General features: G+C 45.0%; 1 protein-coding gene across 1 annotated transcript in view; it reads left to right on the forward strand.

Moving 5' to 3' along the window:
- Positions 1 to 1,208, forward strand: part of BTBD1 (BTB domain containing 1) — a 57,984-nt gene extending 56,776 nt beyond the window's left edge. The window contains exon 8 of the mRNA XM_003784598.3: positions 173 to 1,208. Within this exon, the coding sequence (XP_003784646.1) occupies positions 173 to 331 (159 nt within the window). The 3' untranslated portion in view covers positions 332 to 1,208. The remainder of the gene's footprint in view (positions 1 to 172) is intronic.
- Positions 1,209 to 18,037: the final 16,829 nt, after the last annotated feature.

The raw sequence follows: 18,037 nt of genomic DNA on the forward strand, positions 1-18,037 counted from the left end.
AAAAAAAAAAAAAAATTTGTTTTTTAATAAAAACTTCATTTTTCACTAAGACATAGCATAAAATTTTATGCAGGAGCTATAGTGAAATATAATAAAACATTAATTAAAATGCCACATTAAATTGAGTGCTTATTAAGTGAAAGTTATTAAGGAAACTTGTGTTCTCATTTAGGGCCCAGATTCCCACTATGGCACAAAAGGATTGAAGAAAGTAGTGCATGAGACCCCTGCGGCAAGCAAGACTGTTTTTTTCTTTTTTAGTTCCCCTGGCAATAATAATGGCACTTCAATAGAAGATGGACAAATACCGGAAATAATATTTTACACGTAATTGAGCATTATAATACATCTTGACGAGATAGTACCATGCAGTCTAGCGTCAAAAGCATAAATAACTGTCTACCCAAAAAAAAGTAGTTTGAGTGTTATGAATATTTATAATTATAAGAAACATTTTAGTTTCTTAGAAGAAATAGAAAAATATTGGTTTAAATCTCTACCTGATTTAAAGGCAGATTTTCCATTTTCTTATAACCTTTGGGGAAAAGAAAACTGGGTTTAATTGTTTTTAAAAAGTGCAGCTGGTTCAACTTCATCTTGTATAATTTCATTAGATCACCTGATTCTGGACTTTTAATAGTTTTGGAACTGAAAGATTCTTGTTACATATATAGCTGGTTTCAGATTGTTTTTGTTTTAATTATTTTGAAGGTTAGATGAGATGGGCAAATAGGCTTTGAGATGAGATGAGTCAGCATTCTTATAGAATTCCTATTAACTTAAATAACTAATTTCAGAAAATTAAGAAAATTGACTTTATATTTAGGGGATTTGACATATTAGATGGTCCGCATTTGGAATAATGCGAAAAATAAGCCTAATAAAATGCCCAAGAAAACTTTCAATGCATTTACAGAGAGGGTATTTTGTAATAGTGCAGTATTGTGTTACCTAGTACAGTTTTAAAATTATAAATGGAGTTTGTTTAAATTCACAATAATGTGACATAAAGAATGTAGAGGTATGGTCTAAGGTTGGATTCATTATCAATAAACTGCACCACTGTTCCTCTCTGTCTGTGTGGGGGATGCTGCCTCTGAGTCTAGAAACCCAGATGGTGATGGTGGTGACACGACACAGCCCTCCCCTCAGCGTTGTGCTAATGCTGCACAGCAAGAAACTGAATAAAATGAGAATGTTTCTAACAACTGCTCTGAAGTCATAAAGATTCTTAACAGGGTCACTCGTGCTGAGAAGAATGTTTTCTACCATGTACACATTTCTATCCAAGAAGTAAAGTATGTGTTCGATATTTGTACCTCATTAATGTCGCTGTCCCGCTGTACTAGGAGGGGATAGGAAGTGTAGGACGCATATCTGGCAAAAAGGACATTTATATACTTTCTTACAAAGCAGAGTTTTTGATGTAAGTGAAATAACATTCATTTTTTTCCCTTGAAAGTGATTGTTATAAAAAATTTAATTAAATTTTAAGGTATATCAGATAGGCGTGGAAGATGATTAAAATTAAAACTTCTTGTAAGTTATCAGCTTAAGAAAAGAATTTTTTCTAAATAGTAATTAGGACATAAAAAATGTTCATCTAAAGTAATGCTTCAATTTACATTTTCAAGAAGGAAGTGAGGTGTGATGGTAGCTGAGGTCTCTTGAAACTGCTGGGGAACAAAGGAAAACTTTCCTGTCACTGGTATCATGTCCTTCTGGATATAAACCTCAGTTAACTGGAATACTCGTGCGTGTATGGTCCTAGGTAACTAAAAATTAACCAGCAAACACTCTGTAGTAACCATCATAGAAAAAACTTCAACGCTATGCCAGAGATAAGTTAGTATTTCTTGGCGTTTGAGGCATTTCATGTACCTCAAGTGTGTTGTTCTAAACAACCATTGTAACTGGACATAGCCATAGAAGGGACAAGAAACAGAACTGTTTGCTAACATTGGGATTTTTTAAAAATAAATATATGTTATCCTTTTATCTTTTTGTCATGGGTCTTTTTTGTCTAAAGGTTGAATGTGAGACACCATTTTGAAACAAAGGTTCTAATTATTGAGTTTTAACTTTATTTATAGAAGCAACACAACCTAAAATAAGAACGCCTCACTGGTGGGGCGCAGTAGCTCAGCATACCTGTAATCCCAGCACTCTGGGAGGCTAAGGCGGGTGGGTGGATAGCAGAATAACTGAGGCAAGAAGATGGCTTGAGCCCGAGAATTGGAGGTTGTTGTGAGCTATGGCGCCCCCACACTCTACCCAAGGCAATAGCTTGAGACTGTGTCTCAAAAAAAAAAAGCCTCACTGCTGCCTCAAAGCATTCATGGGAATTTAGCAATAGCGACAATTGCTGCCATCTGATTCTGGAGCACTTTTTTGTAGTCTCAGGAAGTGGACAGTGAAGAATGGGAGAGAAAACAAGAAATAATCTTGTTAATTACTCTTTTTTCAGTGTGACAATCATTTCACAAATGTTTGTCACTAATAGCTACATGAGTGATTAATGTGTACCAGGCCCTGCAGTAAGTGATGGGAGGTGGAATTTGAACCCAGTTGCAAACTGAGAAACTAGTTTGGTGGGTCCAAAAATAACATTTATGTCACCATTCTTAAACTTTGCAATAAGACCAAAAAGGATACTTGACTAATGTGTGTATAGTGTAAAATGTAAATACTTTCTATTTTAAGAAATTATGATATCCCAGTATTTACTTCCCTGTTCTGGTCATCTAGATTCAAAACTTGGCAATTCCTCCCAAATTAGACAAAACCTTTCTATCACTAGAGGTAAGCTTAGTACATGTACCATACATAAATGATCCCAGTCTCAGAGCTACACGGCATTTACTCACATACTCTACTTGGTGTGCTTTTAAAAAAAATCCTTTCTCCTTTTACTCCATTGGTAATCTAAGACAAGATGGAGTTTTTAAATGGAACTCCAGGAACTGTGGGTCATGCCTAGCACTCTGAGAGGCTGAGGTGAGATGATCACTTGAGGCTAGGAGAATGAGACCAGCCTGAGCAAGAACGATACCCTGTCTTCACAATAATTGGAAAAATTAGCTGGGCCTGGTGGCAGGTGCCTGTTGTCCTTGCTACTTTAGATACCTGAGAGGCTGATGCTATAGAATCTCTTGAGTCCAGAAGCTATGCTGATGCCACTGCACTCTAGCCCAGGTGACAGAGAAAAGAAGTTAAGAAAAACAAGTTAAAAAATGGAACTCTAGGTTGAACACTATAGTTCACACCTACAATCCTAACACTCTGGGAGGCTGAGGCAGGAGAATCCCTTGAGCTTGGGAATTTTGAGACCAGCCTGAGTAAAAGCCAAACCCCATCTCTACTAAAAATAGGAAACATTAGCTGAGTGTAGTAGTGCACACCTACTCAGGAGGCTGAAGCAGGGGATCACTTGAGCCTAGGAATTTGAGGTTGCTGTGAGCCATGATACTACAGCACTCTAGCCTGGGCAACAGAGTGAGGCTTTCTCCAAAAAATGAAAGAAAAAATGGAATTCTATCTAGGCTGAGTGTGGTGGTTCACACCTGTAATCCGAAGACCCTGGGAGGCCCAGGTGGGTGGATTGCCTGAGCTTAAGAGTTCAAGATCAGCCTGAGCAAGAGGGAAACCCTCATCTCTAAAAAGAATAGCCAGGCATTGTGACGAGTTGCCTATAGTCCCAGCTACTCAGGAGGCTGAGGCTAGAGGATTGCTTGAGACCAGGAGTTTGAGGTTGCTGTGAGCTATGATGACACAGCACTCTCCTGAGGTGTGACAAAGTGAAACTGTCTCAAAAAAAAAAAAATGAAATTCTACTTAAAACTGAAGGAGGATAGGCTTGGCGCCTGTAGCTCAACTGGCTAAGGTGCCAGCCACATACACCAAAGCTGGTGGGTTCGAATCCAGCCCAGGCCAAACAACAATGACAACTACAACCAAAAAAACACCAGGCGTTGTAGCAGGCACCTGTAGTCCCAGCTACTTGGGAGGCTGAGGCAAGAGAATTACTTAAGCCCAGGAGTTGGAGGTTGCTGTGAGCTGGGATGCCCTGGCACTCTACCCAGGGCAACAGCTTGAAGCTCTGTCTCAAAAAAATAAACTGAAGGGGGCTTACAGTCCCAGCTACTTGGGAAACACAGGCAGAAGGATCACTTGAGCCCAGTTCAAGACCATCCTGGGCAACCTAACAAGACCCCAGTCTCAAAATGAAATAAACTGGCGACCAGCATAAACATTATTAATGGGGTTTTGCCGTCTGGATTCTAGTCTGTTCTTTCCCTCACCTTTAGGCAATGTGTCTTTCTACTCTACCTCTCTCTTTCCCTTCCAGAGACAGATTTGAAGAAGCAACAAGTCAACGTCATAGTGCTGGTGGCAAATGGGGCTGATGGCCGTCTCCTGGCTGGTATAATATAGTCCTCATACCTCACCCCCCACCAGCTTCCTAGTCACCTGTGGGAAAGGCCTGATAGTTTTCTGCGGGGCACCTCTTCTCTCTCTCCCCACCCCACTTTACTACCTATCTAACCACCTGCCAGATACCACTAATAACTCAACCACCACAAGTGTCCCCTTTATTTCCATTATAGCTGTGAAAGCTGTAATTGAGGCTGCTATGACTTCATGGAGAACAATTGCTACAAATGACTGCTCTATGATGCAGGTTCAGCTTTTGTGCCTCAATTCTTAATTGATTTTAAAGAAAGAAATTATGGTTTTGGTTCAACACCTGGCTCACATTATTCTACTCAAGGCTTCATACTGAGTGGCTTCAGTGTCTGTGTGGACAACCCACCCGAACGTAGGTTCATAGTTTCCTGACCTCCAGTCACCTTCACCGTTCCTTCTCACAAGCATGCCACATACCCTGTCAGGAAGCACAGTTTCTCTGCCTCTGTAAGGTACGTTTAGCACCCTCTCTGCCCACAGCCTTCCGTGCTTCCCGCTCTCTGGCTTGCCCATTCACTCCTTATTGACCCTGAAGACTGCCGCCCCTTGACCTCTGTTTTTCTGTCGACCCTCTTTACTTCCATCTCTAGTCAGACTTCTGGTCTTTTCCCCCCTTCTCCATCTTTGATCTTCAGTCACCTTAACCCCTTCATCAATAACCCTCAACCTACTTGTTGAGGGTTATTACACCTAGATCAACCCAGTTGTCTGCCTAATCTTCAACTCTGGCTGCTGAGCTCAAACATGTAAAAAGCTCGAACTGCACAGATTAGGACCATAATGATTTCATGGTCTCCCTTAACTGCTGGTGCTGCTGGGAGAATTTCAGTTGTCAGCTCATGGAAACAGTGTTTAACTTTACACCTTCAACATCTCTCCAGCCTTAGCTAATGAAGGAAATTCCTGCTCTTACTGTTAGGTGTGGGAACCAGGTGTCAGGTCCCCGTGTTGCCAGGTTCATGGTTACCAGTACTGAAGGATGGTCAACAGTAAACGAGGAGAGCAAGCAGGTGCAAGCAGCCAAAGTGTTATTAAAGCATAGCACATTCCAGAGAAGGAATGGATCAGCCCCCATGAGTGAAGAAGACCCTGAGTTTAACAAAGATTTCTCCCTTTATGCTGATTCTCTAACTTTATGTTAAATGGGGGGGTTGAATATTCATGGTTTTTCTTGGAAAGGGGTGGAGAATTCCTGGAATTGGGAACTCTATCCTTTTCTATTCCTGTAAGTCAATTTCTGGTAGTTGCCATGGTATTTATAAACTCGTGGGTGTGATTCTTACTGTGTTAACAAGGGTAGTTCATTTTGGGACATAGTTGTTACCTCACTATGCACGTGCTCCAAAGACTATCAAGGACTAACCATACCTCACTTTGTGTTTTTTTCTACCTCTTTCTGATTGGTAAGTCCTTGGAGACCCCTATGGTAGACCAAACATCTGGTCAGTCCTTAGGGAGCTCTTTAACATGTTATCTGTTCTTCCTTGGGAGCTCCCATCTGGTCAATTTGTTTCTCCTAGTAGACCAAGCTTCTCCTACCTCTCAATGGACACCCCTACACAGATGCACCTACATGTGCACCCAAGCTTTCTTCTCTTATGAAGGAAGGCATGTCTCAGGCCTTCTGTAGTCAGGTCTGTCTTCACGGGTACTGGGACTCCTGCCCCAACTTAGGAATCTGCCTCTGCTGTAACCTCTCCTGGCTCGTTCCTACTGGTCTTTAAATATGGTTAACTTTTTTTTTTTTTTTTGAGACAGAGTCTCAGGCTATCGCCCTCAGCAGAGTGCCATTGTGTTAAATCTCACAGCAACCTCCAACTCCTGGGCTTAAGCAATTCTCTTGCCTCAGCCTCCCAAGTAGCTGGGACTATAGGTGCCAGCCACAATGCCTAGCTGTTTGTTGTTGTTGCAGTTGTCGTTGTTTAAACTGGCCTGGGCTGGGCTGAGTTTGAATCTGCTGGCCTCAGTGTATGTGGCTGACACCTTACCCACCTAGCTATGGGCATTGCCCTAAATATAGTTACCTCTTATCTGCCTTAAAAAATTAAGGTGTCTGAATGTCATGTACCCCTCCAGATAGCAGTCACTCAAGAACGAAGTCATTGAGCTACACTTGTTATCTCCATTTCCTCTCCACTGAAACTACTACTACGTGGGTCACCACCAACAGTACTCTGGTTTCTAAATCCTGGGGACACCTCTCAGTCTTTGTTTTATATGTTCTTTCTGTGACATTCACTACTGACTATTTACTCCCTCTTGAAGTACCTTCCTGTAGCTGCCATTACCCTGTCCTACCTGTTGGTAATTTCTTTTTTTTTTTTTTTTTTTGAGACAGAGCCTCAAGCTGTCCCCCTGGGTAGTGTGCCATGGCATCATGCTCACAGCACAGCAACCTCCAACTCCTGGGCTCAAGCGAGTCTCCTGCCTCAGCCTCCCAAGTAGCTGGGACCACAGGCGCCCACCCCAATGCCCGGCTATTTTTCTTTTTTTGGTTGCAGCCATTATTGTTGTTTGGCGGGCCCGGGCTGGACTTGAACCCGCCACCTTAGGTGTATGGCTGGCGCCTTAGCCGCTTGAGCCACAGGCGCCAAGCCCCTTTGGTGATTTCTTTACCTGGCCTGACATTTCTGTCCTGGGCCCTCATGCTCCCCACACTCTCCAAGCCTTGCTTTCATCCATTTCCATGGCTTTAGTTGCCATCTGTTTTCAGAAGACTCCAGAATGTCTCTCATCAGGTGACCAGACATCCCGCTTTTGGGGGATAGTCCCCATTTTTAACAATTTGTCCCGCATCCCGCAGCATTTTTTAAAAGTCCCAATTTGGGGAAAGAATGCATGACAAGCTAGGGAACGGCCGGAGACCAGGAAGGGAATATACGGTTTTCAGCTGCCATGTGGCTATTTTGCTAGGATATCAGTTTTATATTATTTTTGTTACTTTTATAATGTTAAACTTTAATAATAACAAATAATTGTTGAGAACTGATTATCAAGAACTGCTTATCAAAGTTCGCATTGTTGATCAGTTGTTAGAATTCAACCACCATTGTTTGGACTTAATGAACAATGGCATTTTTTGGCATTGGCAACCATGAAAACATTTTGTAACTGTCTCTCAGACGACACACATCATACTGCCTGCTAGTGCTAGTTAAACAAGTGATGTCAACAAATCAGCTATTCAGATAATTTAGGTAAGTAATTTATTTATTTATTTCATGAATTTAGCAGATAGTACTCACATTATTTATATTTTATAGTGGCGGCAAAATGTCTAGTGCCGGCCTTGAAAGTGACACGACTTACCAGGTATCATTATTAAAAAAATATATTGATAAGGAAAAGCTTAAATCTTGAGCATCAGCAAAAATCACAATAGAGAACAAATGGTTAGAAATATTTCATCATTTTGAAATGTAGCAGGAAACCCACGCAGACAGAAGACTCCAGGCACCAGTTGATTAGAGGAAGCAGGTTTATTTGGCCGGGGGTACTCGGAACACCAGCATGTTTCCCAAAACTGAGCCCCCCGACTCAATCTCTTGTCTCTCTTTTATCCACCTTTCAGGGTGGGAGTGCACGTGAGGGTCATAAGACAGAGAGACATGACATCATCCTCAAGGTCCCGGGCTCAAGGGAGAAGGTCAGATTTGCCCCCATCCTTGAGACTGGTCAGACCACCTGCCCCAAAGGCAACAGAAACCCAAGGAAGTTACTAGGTTACAATCTAGGCCCCGCATATGTCAGGGGAGAAACACGCAGACAGCAGAAACGCCTGCGGCCTGGCTGAGGCCTACACGGAGCTGCTAGGATAGATTCTTTCAGTTCTGCTTTTACTTTCTTGCCTCGTCCCCCCTTTGAGACTCAGAACAACTTGTTATGGAGTCTCACCACCATTCTCATCAACCTGTGCCGTAGTTTGTTGGTGGTGCATGTAATACGCTCCACCTGGGCCTCTTTGAGACATAGCCAAGTTCACTAGGTTCCTCACCATGTGGAATAAATTGGCAATAAGCTTGGGAGGAGAAGGCAAGTATCCAATAATATTAAGATTTCTATTATAAGGGTCTTAAAATCTCCAAAAGCAGAGAATTATCCTCCAAAGATGAATTTTGGATTACCATCCATGCCACATCTGTACTGGCACATGAGCCAATTTGGAAATTTTATTAGCTATCCTTTCACTACTAGACCTTGATCATCCATTTTTAGTCAATAGTTGGTCAGATTGAACTTTTTATATACTTCTCCTTCTGCAGCAAAGTAAATAATCTAAAGCTAATCTGTTTTGTACAATTTTTTACATTAGCATCCTGAATATTTGCACAAACTAAAGTTCACTTAGCTCTCCTGAGTCCAATAAAGAACAGCCCTATGGGCTCGGCAACTGTGGCTCAAGCGGCTAGGGCACCAGCCACATACACCTAAGGTGGCGGGTTCGAATCCCCAGCCTGGGCCCGCCAAACAACAATGACGGCTGCAACCCAAAAAAATGGCCAGGCGTTGTGGCGGGCGCCTGTAGTCCCAGCTACTTGGGAGGCTGAGGCAGGAGACTCACTTGAGCCCAGGAGTTGGAGGTTGCTGTGAGCGTGATGCCATGGCACTCTACCCAGGGGGATAGCTTGAGGCTCCGTCTCAAAAAAAAAAAGGAACAGTCCTATGATGATGTAGATCATCATGCTTCGGCTGCTCGTGGACCAGTCAGCTCCCGGGATGTGACCGGAGCAGGGCTTGCCGTTCTCCCCAACATCAGCTCGAGGGGGTTGTCAGGATCTGAGGTAGCTTCTCAAGGTTCAGGAGTCGTCGAGGTGCGGAGCCCACGCCATGGGAACTCAAGATCAGCTGTCATTGTTCATGTACTGCTCAGTCCAGCTCCTCTTAGGCGGGGACAGGTTCTCCTCCGGTTCCACGGCAAGCTTCACTCTGCTGTAATGGATCTAGGCAGGAATTTCTGCTACTCTCACAGCTGTAGGTGTGGTCAGGATAATGTTGTAAGGGCCTTTCCACCTCGCCCTCAGGGGAGACACACTCCAATCCTTGACCCACACCGCAGCTCCTGGAGAGAAAGGGTGGACAGGAGAAAACAAACTAACAGGACACCTTTCATTCACTCATTCCGACATTGCCCCTGTCACCTTTCCCAGTGCCTGTAACTGCTTCCTTAATTCTACCTCTCCCAATTCCCGAGGGGGATCCTGGCAAGCTCCGTGGTAAGGGGGCTGGCCTATGATATAAGATGTTACACTGTGAGAATCCTGTCCTCTTAGTAGGAGTACACCTAATCTTAAATAACACCAAGGGCAGGACGCTTACCCACTGTAAGTTTGTCTTCTGGCATACTTTCCCTAAACTTGCTTTGATAGCTCTATTCATGCGTTCCACCTTCCCCAACCTTGTGGGCGGTAGGCTGCGTGGAGTTTCCAGGTGATGCCAGGATGTTAGTCGTCTCCTGGATCAATTTGGAGATGAATGCTGGCCCGTTGTCTGACCCAGTCCTCAGCGGGAGCCCAAACTGTGGTATAATGTCTCTCAAGAGTGCTCAGGTGACTTCTTGTGCCTTCTCAGTGTGGGTAGGATATGCTTCTACCCATCCGGAGTAGGTGCACCCCAGCGAGTATTTGTTCCCTCTACATCTGGGCATTTCAGTGAAGTCTACCGGAAAGTCCTCGAAGGGCGTTGCTCCATCTGATTTGATTCCTGGGGGTACCATTGGTTCTTGGCAGGTTTTGAACTGGCTGCAGGTGACACATTGTTGACTGACGGCTTTTTGCCAGGGCTTGCGCAGTCCCATAACTGCTTCCATCAACATACAAGTCCCAGTCTGCATCTGTCCAAAGCTGGTCATGCAAGTCAGGTCTGCTAGAGTACACATTATCTATGAATTCCACACAGTCATGCTCAGTCTCTCTTCCATTGGCTGGAAGGAGTGTGGCTGGGTCAAAATGTCCTTTAGTGTCCATTAAAGTGACGACAGAGTGGGGTACTTCTACTCTGAGATCCTGCCCTAGAGTCAGCTTATTGGCTTCTTGCACAAGGAGAGTAATAGCAGCTAGAGCAGTAAGCAGGGTGGCCATCCTTTTGCCACTCCATCTAACTGCTTAGAGAGGTAGGCTACAGGCCTTGGCCCGGACCTAACCAGCTGGGTTAACATACCCACAGCCATCTTGGTAGGTCCGGCAGCCCCAGTGCAGGGGCAGTCATTAGCCCCATCTTTAGCTGGGAGAGAGCATGTTCTTGTTCTCTTCACCATTCTAAGGACTTTCCTTCCTCTCCTTTAGTTGCCTTATACAGAGGTCTAGCCAAGATGGCAAAGTTGGGGATCCAAAGACGACAGAAACCGACTGCGCCTAGGAATTCCCGAATTTGCCTTCGGCTTGTGGAGGTAGGGAGGCGACTAATGACTTGCCGCCTCTCCCTGCCTAGATTCCTCCCTCCCTGCTGGATAATAAATCCTAGATAAGGTACTCACTGCTGGCAGATCTGAATCTTTCGCTTAGAAACTTTATAGCCACATACCTCTAGATGTTTCAATAGGCAGTCTGTACCTTGAGCACAGCCCTGGGGAATTAGCTTTCGCCCAGGCCCACGCTGGGCCAGTTCAGTCCTTCCTCTGGCTGAGTCACAAACAGCCTCCACTCCCCAGGCTGATACCAGACCTGGTTTGGGCAGTTGTAGCTGCATATTTCCTCGTGGCCTCTTGTGGAACACTTCTGAAGGAGACAAAAGGCTTGTTCAGTAGTGGCTCCATTGCTCCTATGTCAATCCTGTGGTCTGAGAGAGGGGCTACTGGCTGGGTGACCACCAAGTGTTCACCCCCAGTATTAATTAGAAAGTCAATGTCCTTGCCCCCAATCCTTACTCGGACCATGGACTTTCCGGGGCGGCTGAGTCTGGTCCCCTTCAGTCTAGCAGGGCCTCTCCCACTAAATTATAGAGGGCTCCCTGCTCTTCCAGTTCTGTGACCTGTTTCCCAGGATTTTTCACACTTCCTTGCCTCTGGGGACATTTATTCTTCCAATCCCCTGTCTCTTGGCCAGTTGTATACTGATCCCTTCACAAGGAGGGGCCTTTTACCTTAGGTCCCCTACCTCCTCGCACTCCTTGACCCTGTCCTTTTTGAAAGGGAGGGGTTCTTTCTCTCGTGCCTTTCAGAGCCACAGCTATGAGACTGGCCCTTCGCTTCATGCGCCTGTCCTCTTCCCTGTGGCTTACTGCTTCCCGATTCACAAAGACCTTTTGTGCTACCTTGAGGAGTTGTGAGGTGTTCATATCTGCAAACCTCTCCTGCTTCTGCAGTTTTAGCCATATATCCTCAGTGCTTTGGCTAACTAGGGCCATATTAACCATCCTCTGATTCTCAGGGCACTCAGGGTCAAAGGGAATGTACATCTGAAATGCTTCATATAACCTTTCATAGAACTGGCCTGGACTCTCAGTCTTTCCTTGGAGAACCTCATTTACTCGAGCCAAATTGGTAGTGTTCTGTGTCCCTTTCTCAGTCTCTGCAGCAATGTCTCTCGGTACCAAATCTGCCAATATCTATAGCACCACTACTCTAGGTCAGGTGGAAAGCACTTTCTCTTCCTGTCCCTGTGTTACTAGCACTGTCGTGACCTGCCCTCTCAACCAAGGTGGTTGGCTCACTACTAGCTGTAGCCAGGTATCTATGTACAGAAACTGCTCAGAGTGAATCCCCTTTCCAGTAACTCTGTGCCGTGCTTCAGACACTAGGGATCTCTCTAAACTTCCCTCCCACAGCCATCCAATCCCAAAGAGGGGGTCATTCCTGCTCACAAAAACTCCTTAGCTTTCCTGGTGTCATAGTCACCTACAAATTCCTTCTTAAAGTGCTTCAACATAGTAGCTAATGGGGTGGGCTTCCCTTGCTTGTTCCCCATTTCTACCCAAGGTCTCCCTTCTGAGACACACACTCTTTGGCCAGTCTTTTAGTCCCATTTAACAGTTCAATGACTCATTTTATGAGTTGGCAGTACAGATAAGGCTGGGATCTAATACAGGTAGGCCACAGCCTTTTTTTTTTCCTTTGAATTATTTTTCTCTCTCTCCAATTTCTCTCTTTATTAAAGATAAATTACAGTAGAACCAACTCAGTTGCCAAAATAACCTGTACCTTCAGTATACTGATTATTTGCATAAAGCGCAGTAAGAATTATTAGTCATCTAGACTCTTTGGCTTTGCTGGAACCTTTTATAAGGAATTTTCAGGCCGGACTTTCTCAGGAGCCTTTCATGAGCCCAGGTTTCATCTGTACCATAAGATACCTGTATGCATTGGGTACATTCCTCTTCTTTTGAGGTTCCCCAAGCACCTTTCAATTTCTCAGACCCGACAGCAAGCGACCTTCGTTACTTACCACAGATCAGGAAAGGTTACTGATGGGTATCTGGCTAGTTTTCCAAAGGGCTTTCTTTATTGGCCTTATAAAGTCAACCTTAATTCCTTAATGTAGTCTGAATACCTCTGGAAATGCTATTCCAGCCAAAGCCTTGGTAAAATACCAGTGCCTTTATCATGTCCTATAGAACAAAACAGATTCTTATTGAACTTATGCAAATAACTGTAATGTCAGAAATTAAGAATACTTACAAATTCCGGAGAAATCAAGGAGGGAGAAAATTACATGTTTCAAACTCTGCTTGTAAGTACATACATTGCTTGAAAAGCTACAAATAGCTCAAAAGGCAGAGAATTATTTTCTTGACTTCTGGAAAACAGAACACAGAAAGAACCAATAATATTTCAAACAGAAAGCCATAACAAACTAGCCTAGTTCCATATAACTGATTTCTGTTCTGTTTGAAGTTAGGTTAGCAACACTCATAGACATATAACTTTCCAATAAAAGTTCTAAAAATCTGCTTTTAGCCTGAAGGTACTCAATTTCCAAAGACATCAGAAATTTGAATTCAAGAGAATTCGTCAGCCTCTTTTAATATTTTCTTTTTTTTCTTTTTAGGATAAACTTTGGACTCAGCCAGTTACATAAAAAACATTTTCTTTTTGATGAATTAAACTTATTACTGTCAATATATGTTAGGGCAAACCAATGCTTTACAATATTGGAACACAAACATACATATAACCATAACCCATACAAAATTAATCACCATTTTATATTTGACAATGTTTCCTATACATTTTTAATAAATCAAATAAGTTCAATTTGTTTTTCTATGCCTCTCTGTGGTCTTAATATTTCAAAAAGACCAAATTTAGAGTTGAGCTTTTTGTTTTCTGGACCGAGTTCAAACCTGCCAACCTTGGTGCATGTGGCTGGCACTGCAACCACTGCACTATGGGTGCCAAGCCCAAATTTAGACTTTTGATTTTGGAAGGTTTGTCAAATATCAAAAGGCCTAAAACATTGGTTCAAATAAGATTACATGCCAAAAGATTTTAAAGGGAATACATAGTCAACTGGATCACATGTAAATTTTTTCACAAATTCTTTTTTCATTTAACCTGCACAGACAATCTATAAACATTCTAAACCTTCCTTAACTTTGCCCTGCCTTTCACCTTTTTTAGACAACCATTCTTTTTTAGGACAAAGTTTATCACACAAGATTCTTTCTTTATACCATGCCATTCTTCTTTCTAATTTCCCTTATTCTTAAAAACTTTCCATAAAACAGAATCTCAGTTCACTATGAACTCACCCATTCACTCGGCCACACTCACAATTAGAAGGTTTAAAAGGCAAGAATCTTATCCTTTGACAAAGACTCAGTTTCCCCAACAATTTAAACAACCAAATGATTACATTTTACAAATGAGAGACATTTTCTGAGATATAACATGGATACAGGATTTTCCCACTCAGAGCTGGACAGGGAACACCCACTTTCAGGCTCGGGTGAGCTCAGATATCAGACTCCCATCTCCAGGTACAAACTCTCTGATCCCCAGCCAGGTCATGAAAGAAGCAGCCTGAAACCTTTTGGCTGGCTCCACCTAGACTAAGGAGCACACACCCTAATCCTCTCCCCAGACAAAAACCGCAGCAAAGACCTAATAATCTTGTCCAAGGTGAGGGGCTGCATTCATCCATTTGCTAGAACACCATTCAGTTTGTAAAGGTATTTTTTTAATCTACCAAGTCCTGGCCAAAATATCTCTCAGGGCCAACTATTTACCCCTAGACAAGGGACTCATACCAGAAATCTCTGACCTGGGCCTCTTCCCCCCTTTCGGAGGCTATCCACCCAGGAGACCTGTTGCTGATATGGTTACAGCACTGTTCCCCACGAGATTTACACTCTGTCCTCCAGATTTTCAAGGGCCATTCAGAGCTCACTGGACTGCCCGGACCACAACACTTTCCAAGGCACGGCTCCTTTGCCTGTAGTTCTGGCACTCTCCACTCTATCTGCATGTCCCTCAGTTCAACAAAATGCCATTTCGTCACTGATCTGTGGCCTGCAGTCTCAATTCTCAAATTCCTGAGACCAAAAACTTACTGAAGAAATTCCAGTAACAAAACTACAAAACCCTTTCTAACGCCTTTCCATTTTTCCCCAAGTTCCATTTTCCCCCAAGACATCATGGTCACCTGACAGTCACCCAAGACAGAGAGCAGAAAACCTGGAACTTCGAGTTTCCCTCAGAATAGCCAGGGGGCAAAGTTGGAGCAGGGAAGAAGGGCACACTCACACATTCGTTTTACCCCGTGAATGGGGGGGGGTGCGAAACCCCACCTATTGTTACCCATCCATGCACAAAATTCCAATGCATTTCTCAATCTGGGCAGCCTCGATTTCCCACTTGAGCTGCCACTTAGCCATAGGAGGCAAACCAACACTCCCCAAGGCCCTGTGAGGGGAGATCCAACTCCACCCTCGTAGTTCTCTCAGTCTCACCACATCCACACGCTCTCACACACCTTTCACAGATCAGCTGGTGATCTAGCAGATCTGGTCTCACACACCTGTCAACAGATCTGAAGGCCATCTAAGGCCCAGGAGTTGATCAGGCTCCTCTTCCACTAAAATGTAGTGGGCCCCAAATGGATTCTACCTTGCCTTAGATGTCTGCCTGTGTACCTGCCGGCGATCTAACGCCCTAGGAGGTGATCAGGTTCCTCTTCCACTAAAATTGTAGTGGGCTTCAAAAGGATCCTACCTTACTCTGGATGTCCTGGTGCCACCTGTTACGGGTTCCTCTCTGATGCTCAGCCTCTGCAATGACCCACCCCAGGGACCTCGCCAGCTGAGTCTCAACCAGACGTTCCTCTGGGAGAATTTGTCCCAGGAGCACTCTGAGGACCACATGGCCAGACCAGCAGGAGTTCCCCACGGGGTGGGGGGGGTGATCTGCAGCGCGAGCAGAACCTGACCCAAAGAAATCTGGCTGCGGGGGGGGCGGAGCCAAGATGGCGGACTGCAGCCAGCTTTTTACAGAAGCTCTCGTCCAGAAGGAGGCTTAAAGGACAGAAGTTTAGCAAGTTAGCTGATGGTTTGGAGCAGAGCCAAGAGAGAAGATTGAAGAGTGCACTTCAACCTTCCTGAGGTGAGCTACGACCTCAAAAATACAACCAAAAGGTACAAAATCCACCACCAAGTGAACGGGAGTCCCCTCTCCCACAACAAGGGCTTGCAGTTTACTCCATGCAAACAAGCGAGCAGAGTTCAAACTTCTTCCCACTCTATCCCACCAGAGAGACCCCCTAAAAACTGGACCTCCTACCCCCGCTGGCATGCCGCAGCACCCTCTGGCCAGGCATAAAACTGTAAAACTGTATAAACTGTATATATTCCGCACCTACAACATTGAATTCCAAGGAGTCCCCACCTACTCACTCCGAGGTCTGGAGGTTTGTTACCTATGGAATTCAGATTCTTGGGCATCTCCTTGGGAGAGTTGGAGGGAGAAAGGGCTGGTGCTGTTCTGTGCTGACTGTGGTACAGGCATGAGGAGAGGAAGGTCGGCTCGGGGAACGCCAATACAGCAACAGTGGCATCCTGAGCTGCAAACTGACGCCATTCCAGCCCTGTCTCTGGGCAAACAGAGGTTCGGGACAGCAGCTGCAGGTAAAACGCAGAGAACTTTCATAAGTGGAGCACCAACCCTCAGGGTGTAATCCCCCTCAGACAAAGGCAGTGGGCGGGCAGAGGCTAGAATTGACACCTGAGTGTAAATTGCTATTTGTCTGCTGCCCAGAGCTGAATGCAAGGACTTGCAGAGAAACCTAGCTGGACAGAAGCCTAATTTAAAAACTCGAGGCCCCCCTACCGAACTCAGATTCCTGGCTGATTTTGCTAGTTCTAAATCCCAGGAGCAGTGGCCTACTGGAGTGAATAGGGCCACAGACCTGAGGGAATACGAGTGACTGGGTGCAAGGTGGGGAAGGAGGTATTAACCTTCCCAGACTAACCCATTTGCCGGGTGGGTCCCTTTGCCCTCATGGAGTGGGTCGGGCCCAAAACTGCTTGCTAGAGTCACATGCCTCACGGGCGGCAGAGGCCCAGAATTGCTTGCTAGTGCCGCAGGCATCCCGTGGGCAGTGGCAAAGGAGTCCTCCGTTCCAGGTAGACCCAAAATAGCTTGCTAGAGACACGCATACCCCACGGGGGCCAGGGGAGGAGTTCCCCGCTCTAGCCACCCAAGCTGGGTGGGCCTAGAACTGCTTGCTAAAGCCACGTGCGCCCTGCAGTTGGTGGTGGAGGGGTCTACCACTCTGGGTGGGCCCAGAACTGTTTGCTAGAGCCATGTATGTCCCACAGACGGAAGTTGGGGAGTTCCCTGCTCTGGGCTCCAGCGATGGGAGGGCACAGATCAGCTTACTAGTGCCTTATGCGTCCAACAGGCGACGGTCAAGGAGTCCTCTGCTCCCCCCCAGCTACTCTGGCAGGGCTGAATTAGGACTGATCTGGTTGCTCACGTACCCTGCGCTACTGCTGCCATTCCCCCACGCCCTGGCTGCTCCAGGGTGCTGAACTAGGACTGATCTAGCTACAACAGTTCCCCTGTTCTACCAGTTGCCCTGGAGGAGCCGAACTAGGACTGATCTGGCTGTTGCCGGTCTCCTGCCCCACCCCCACCCCGTCGCTCCGGCAGGCTGAACGAGGTCTAATCCAGCCACGCACACTCCCATGCAGCTGCTACTGTTCCACTGCACCCCGGTTGCCCCAGCACCCGAGAACTGGGAGAAGACAACAGACACACTTGGCCTGTCTCCCTGGGGAACCAAAAGAAGCCACCAACTAAACGGTTCTGATAAAGCCTCCAAACAAGGTAAACTCAGCATGGGGCAGAATCAGCGGAAAAACTCTGGCAACTTGAATAACCAGAGTAGATCAACTCCTCCAAGGGAAAATGGGGCAGACACAATTGAAGACCCCATCCACAAGCAAATGGCTGCAATGTCAGAAATCAAGGTCAGAATGTGGATAGCAAATAAGATTAAAAGAATGGAAGAAAAGAAGGAATTAGGAGCTCAAGAAATTATTCAAAAGATATCTCAAGAAATTATTCAAAAGATGTCTCAAGAACTCAACAATTTCAAAGATAAAATGATCAAAGATTTTGAAACACTGAGACAAGAGG

This window comes from Otolemur garnettii, unplaced genomic scaffold (assembly GCF_000181295.1).
Source record: "Otolemur garnettii isolate 467f Iridium unplaced genomic scaffold, OtoGar3 scaffold00011, whole genome shotgun sequence".
Lineage (NCBI taxonomy): Eukaryota > Metazoa > Chordata > Mammalia > Primates > Galagidae > Otolemur > Otolemur garnettii.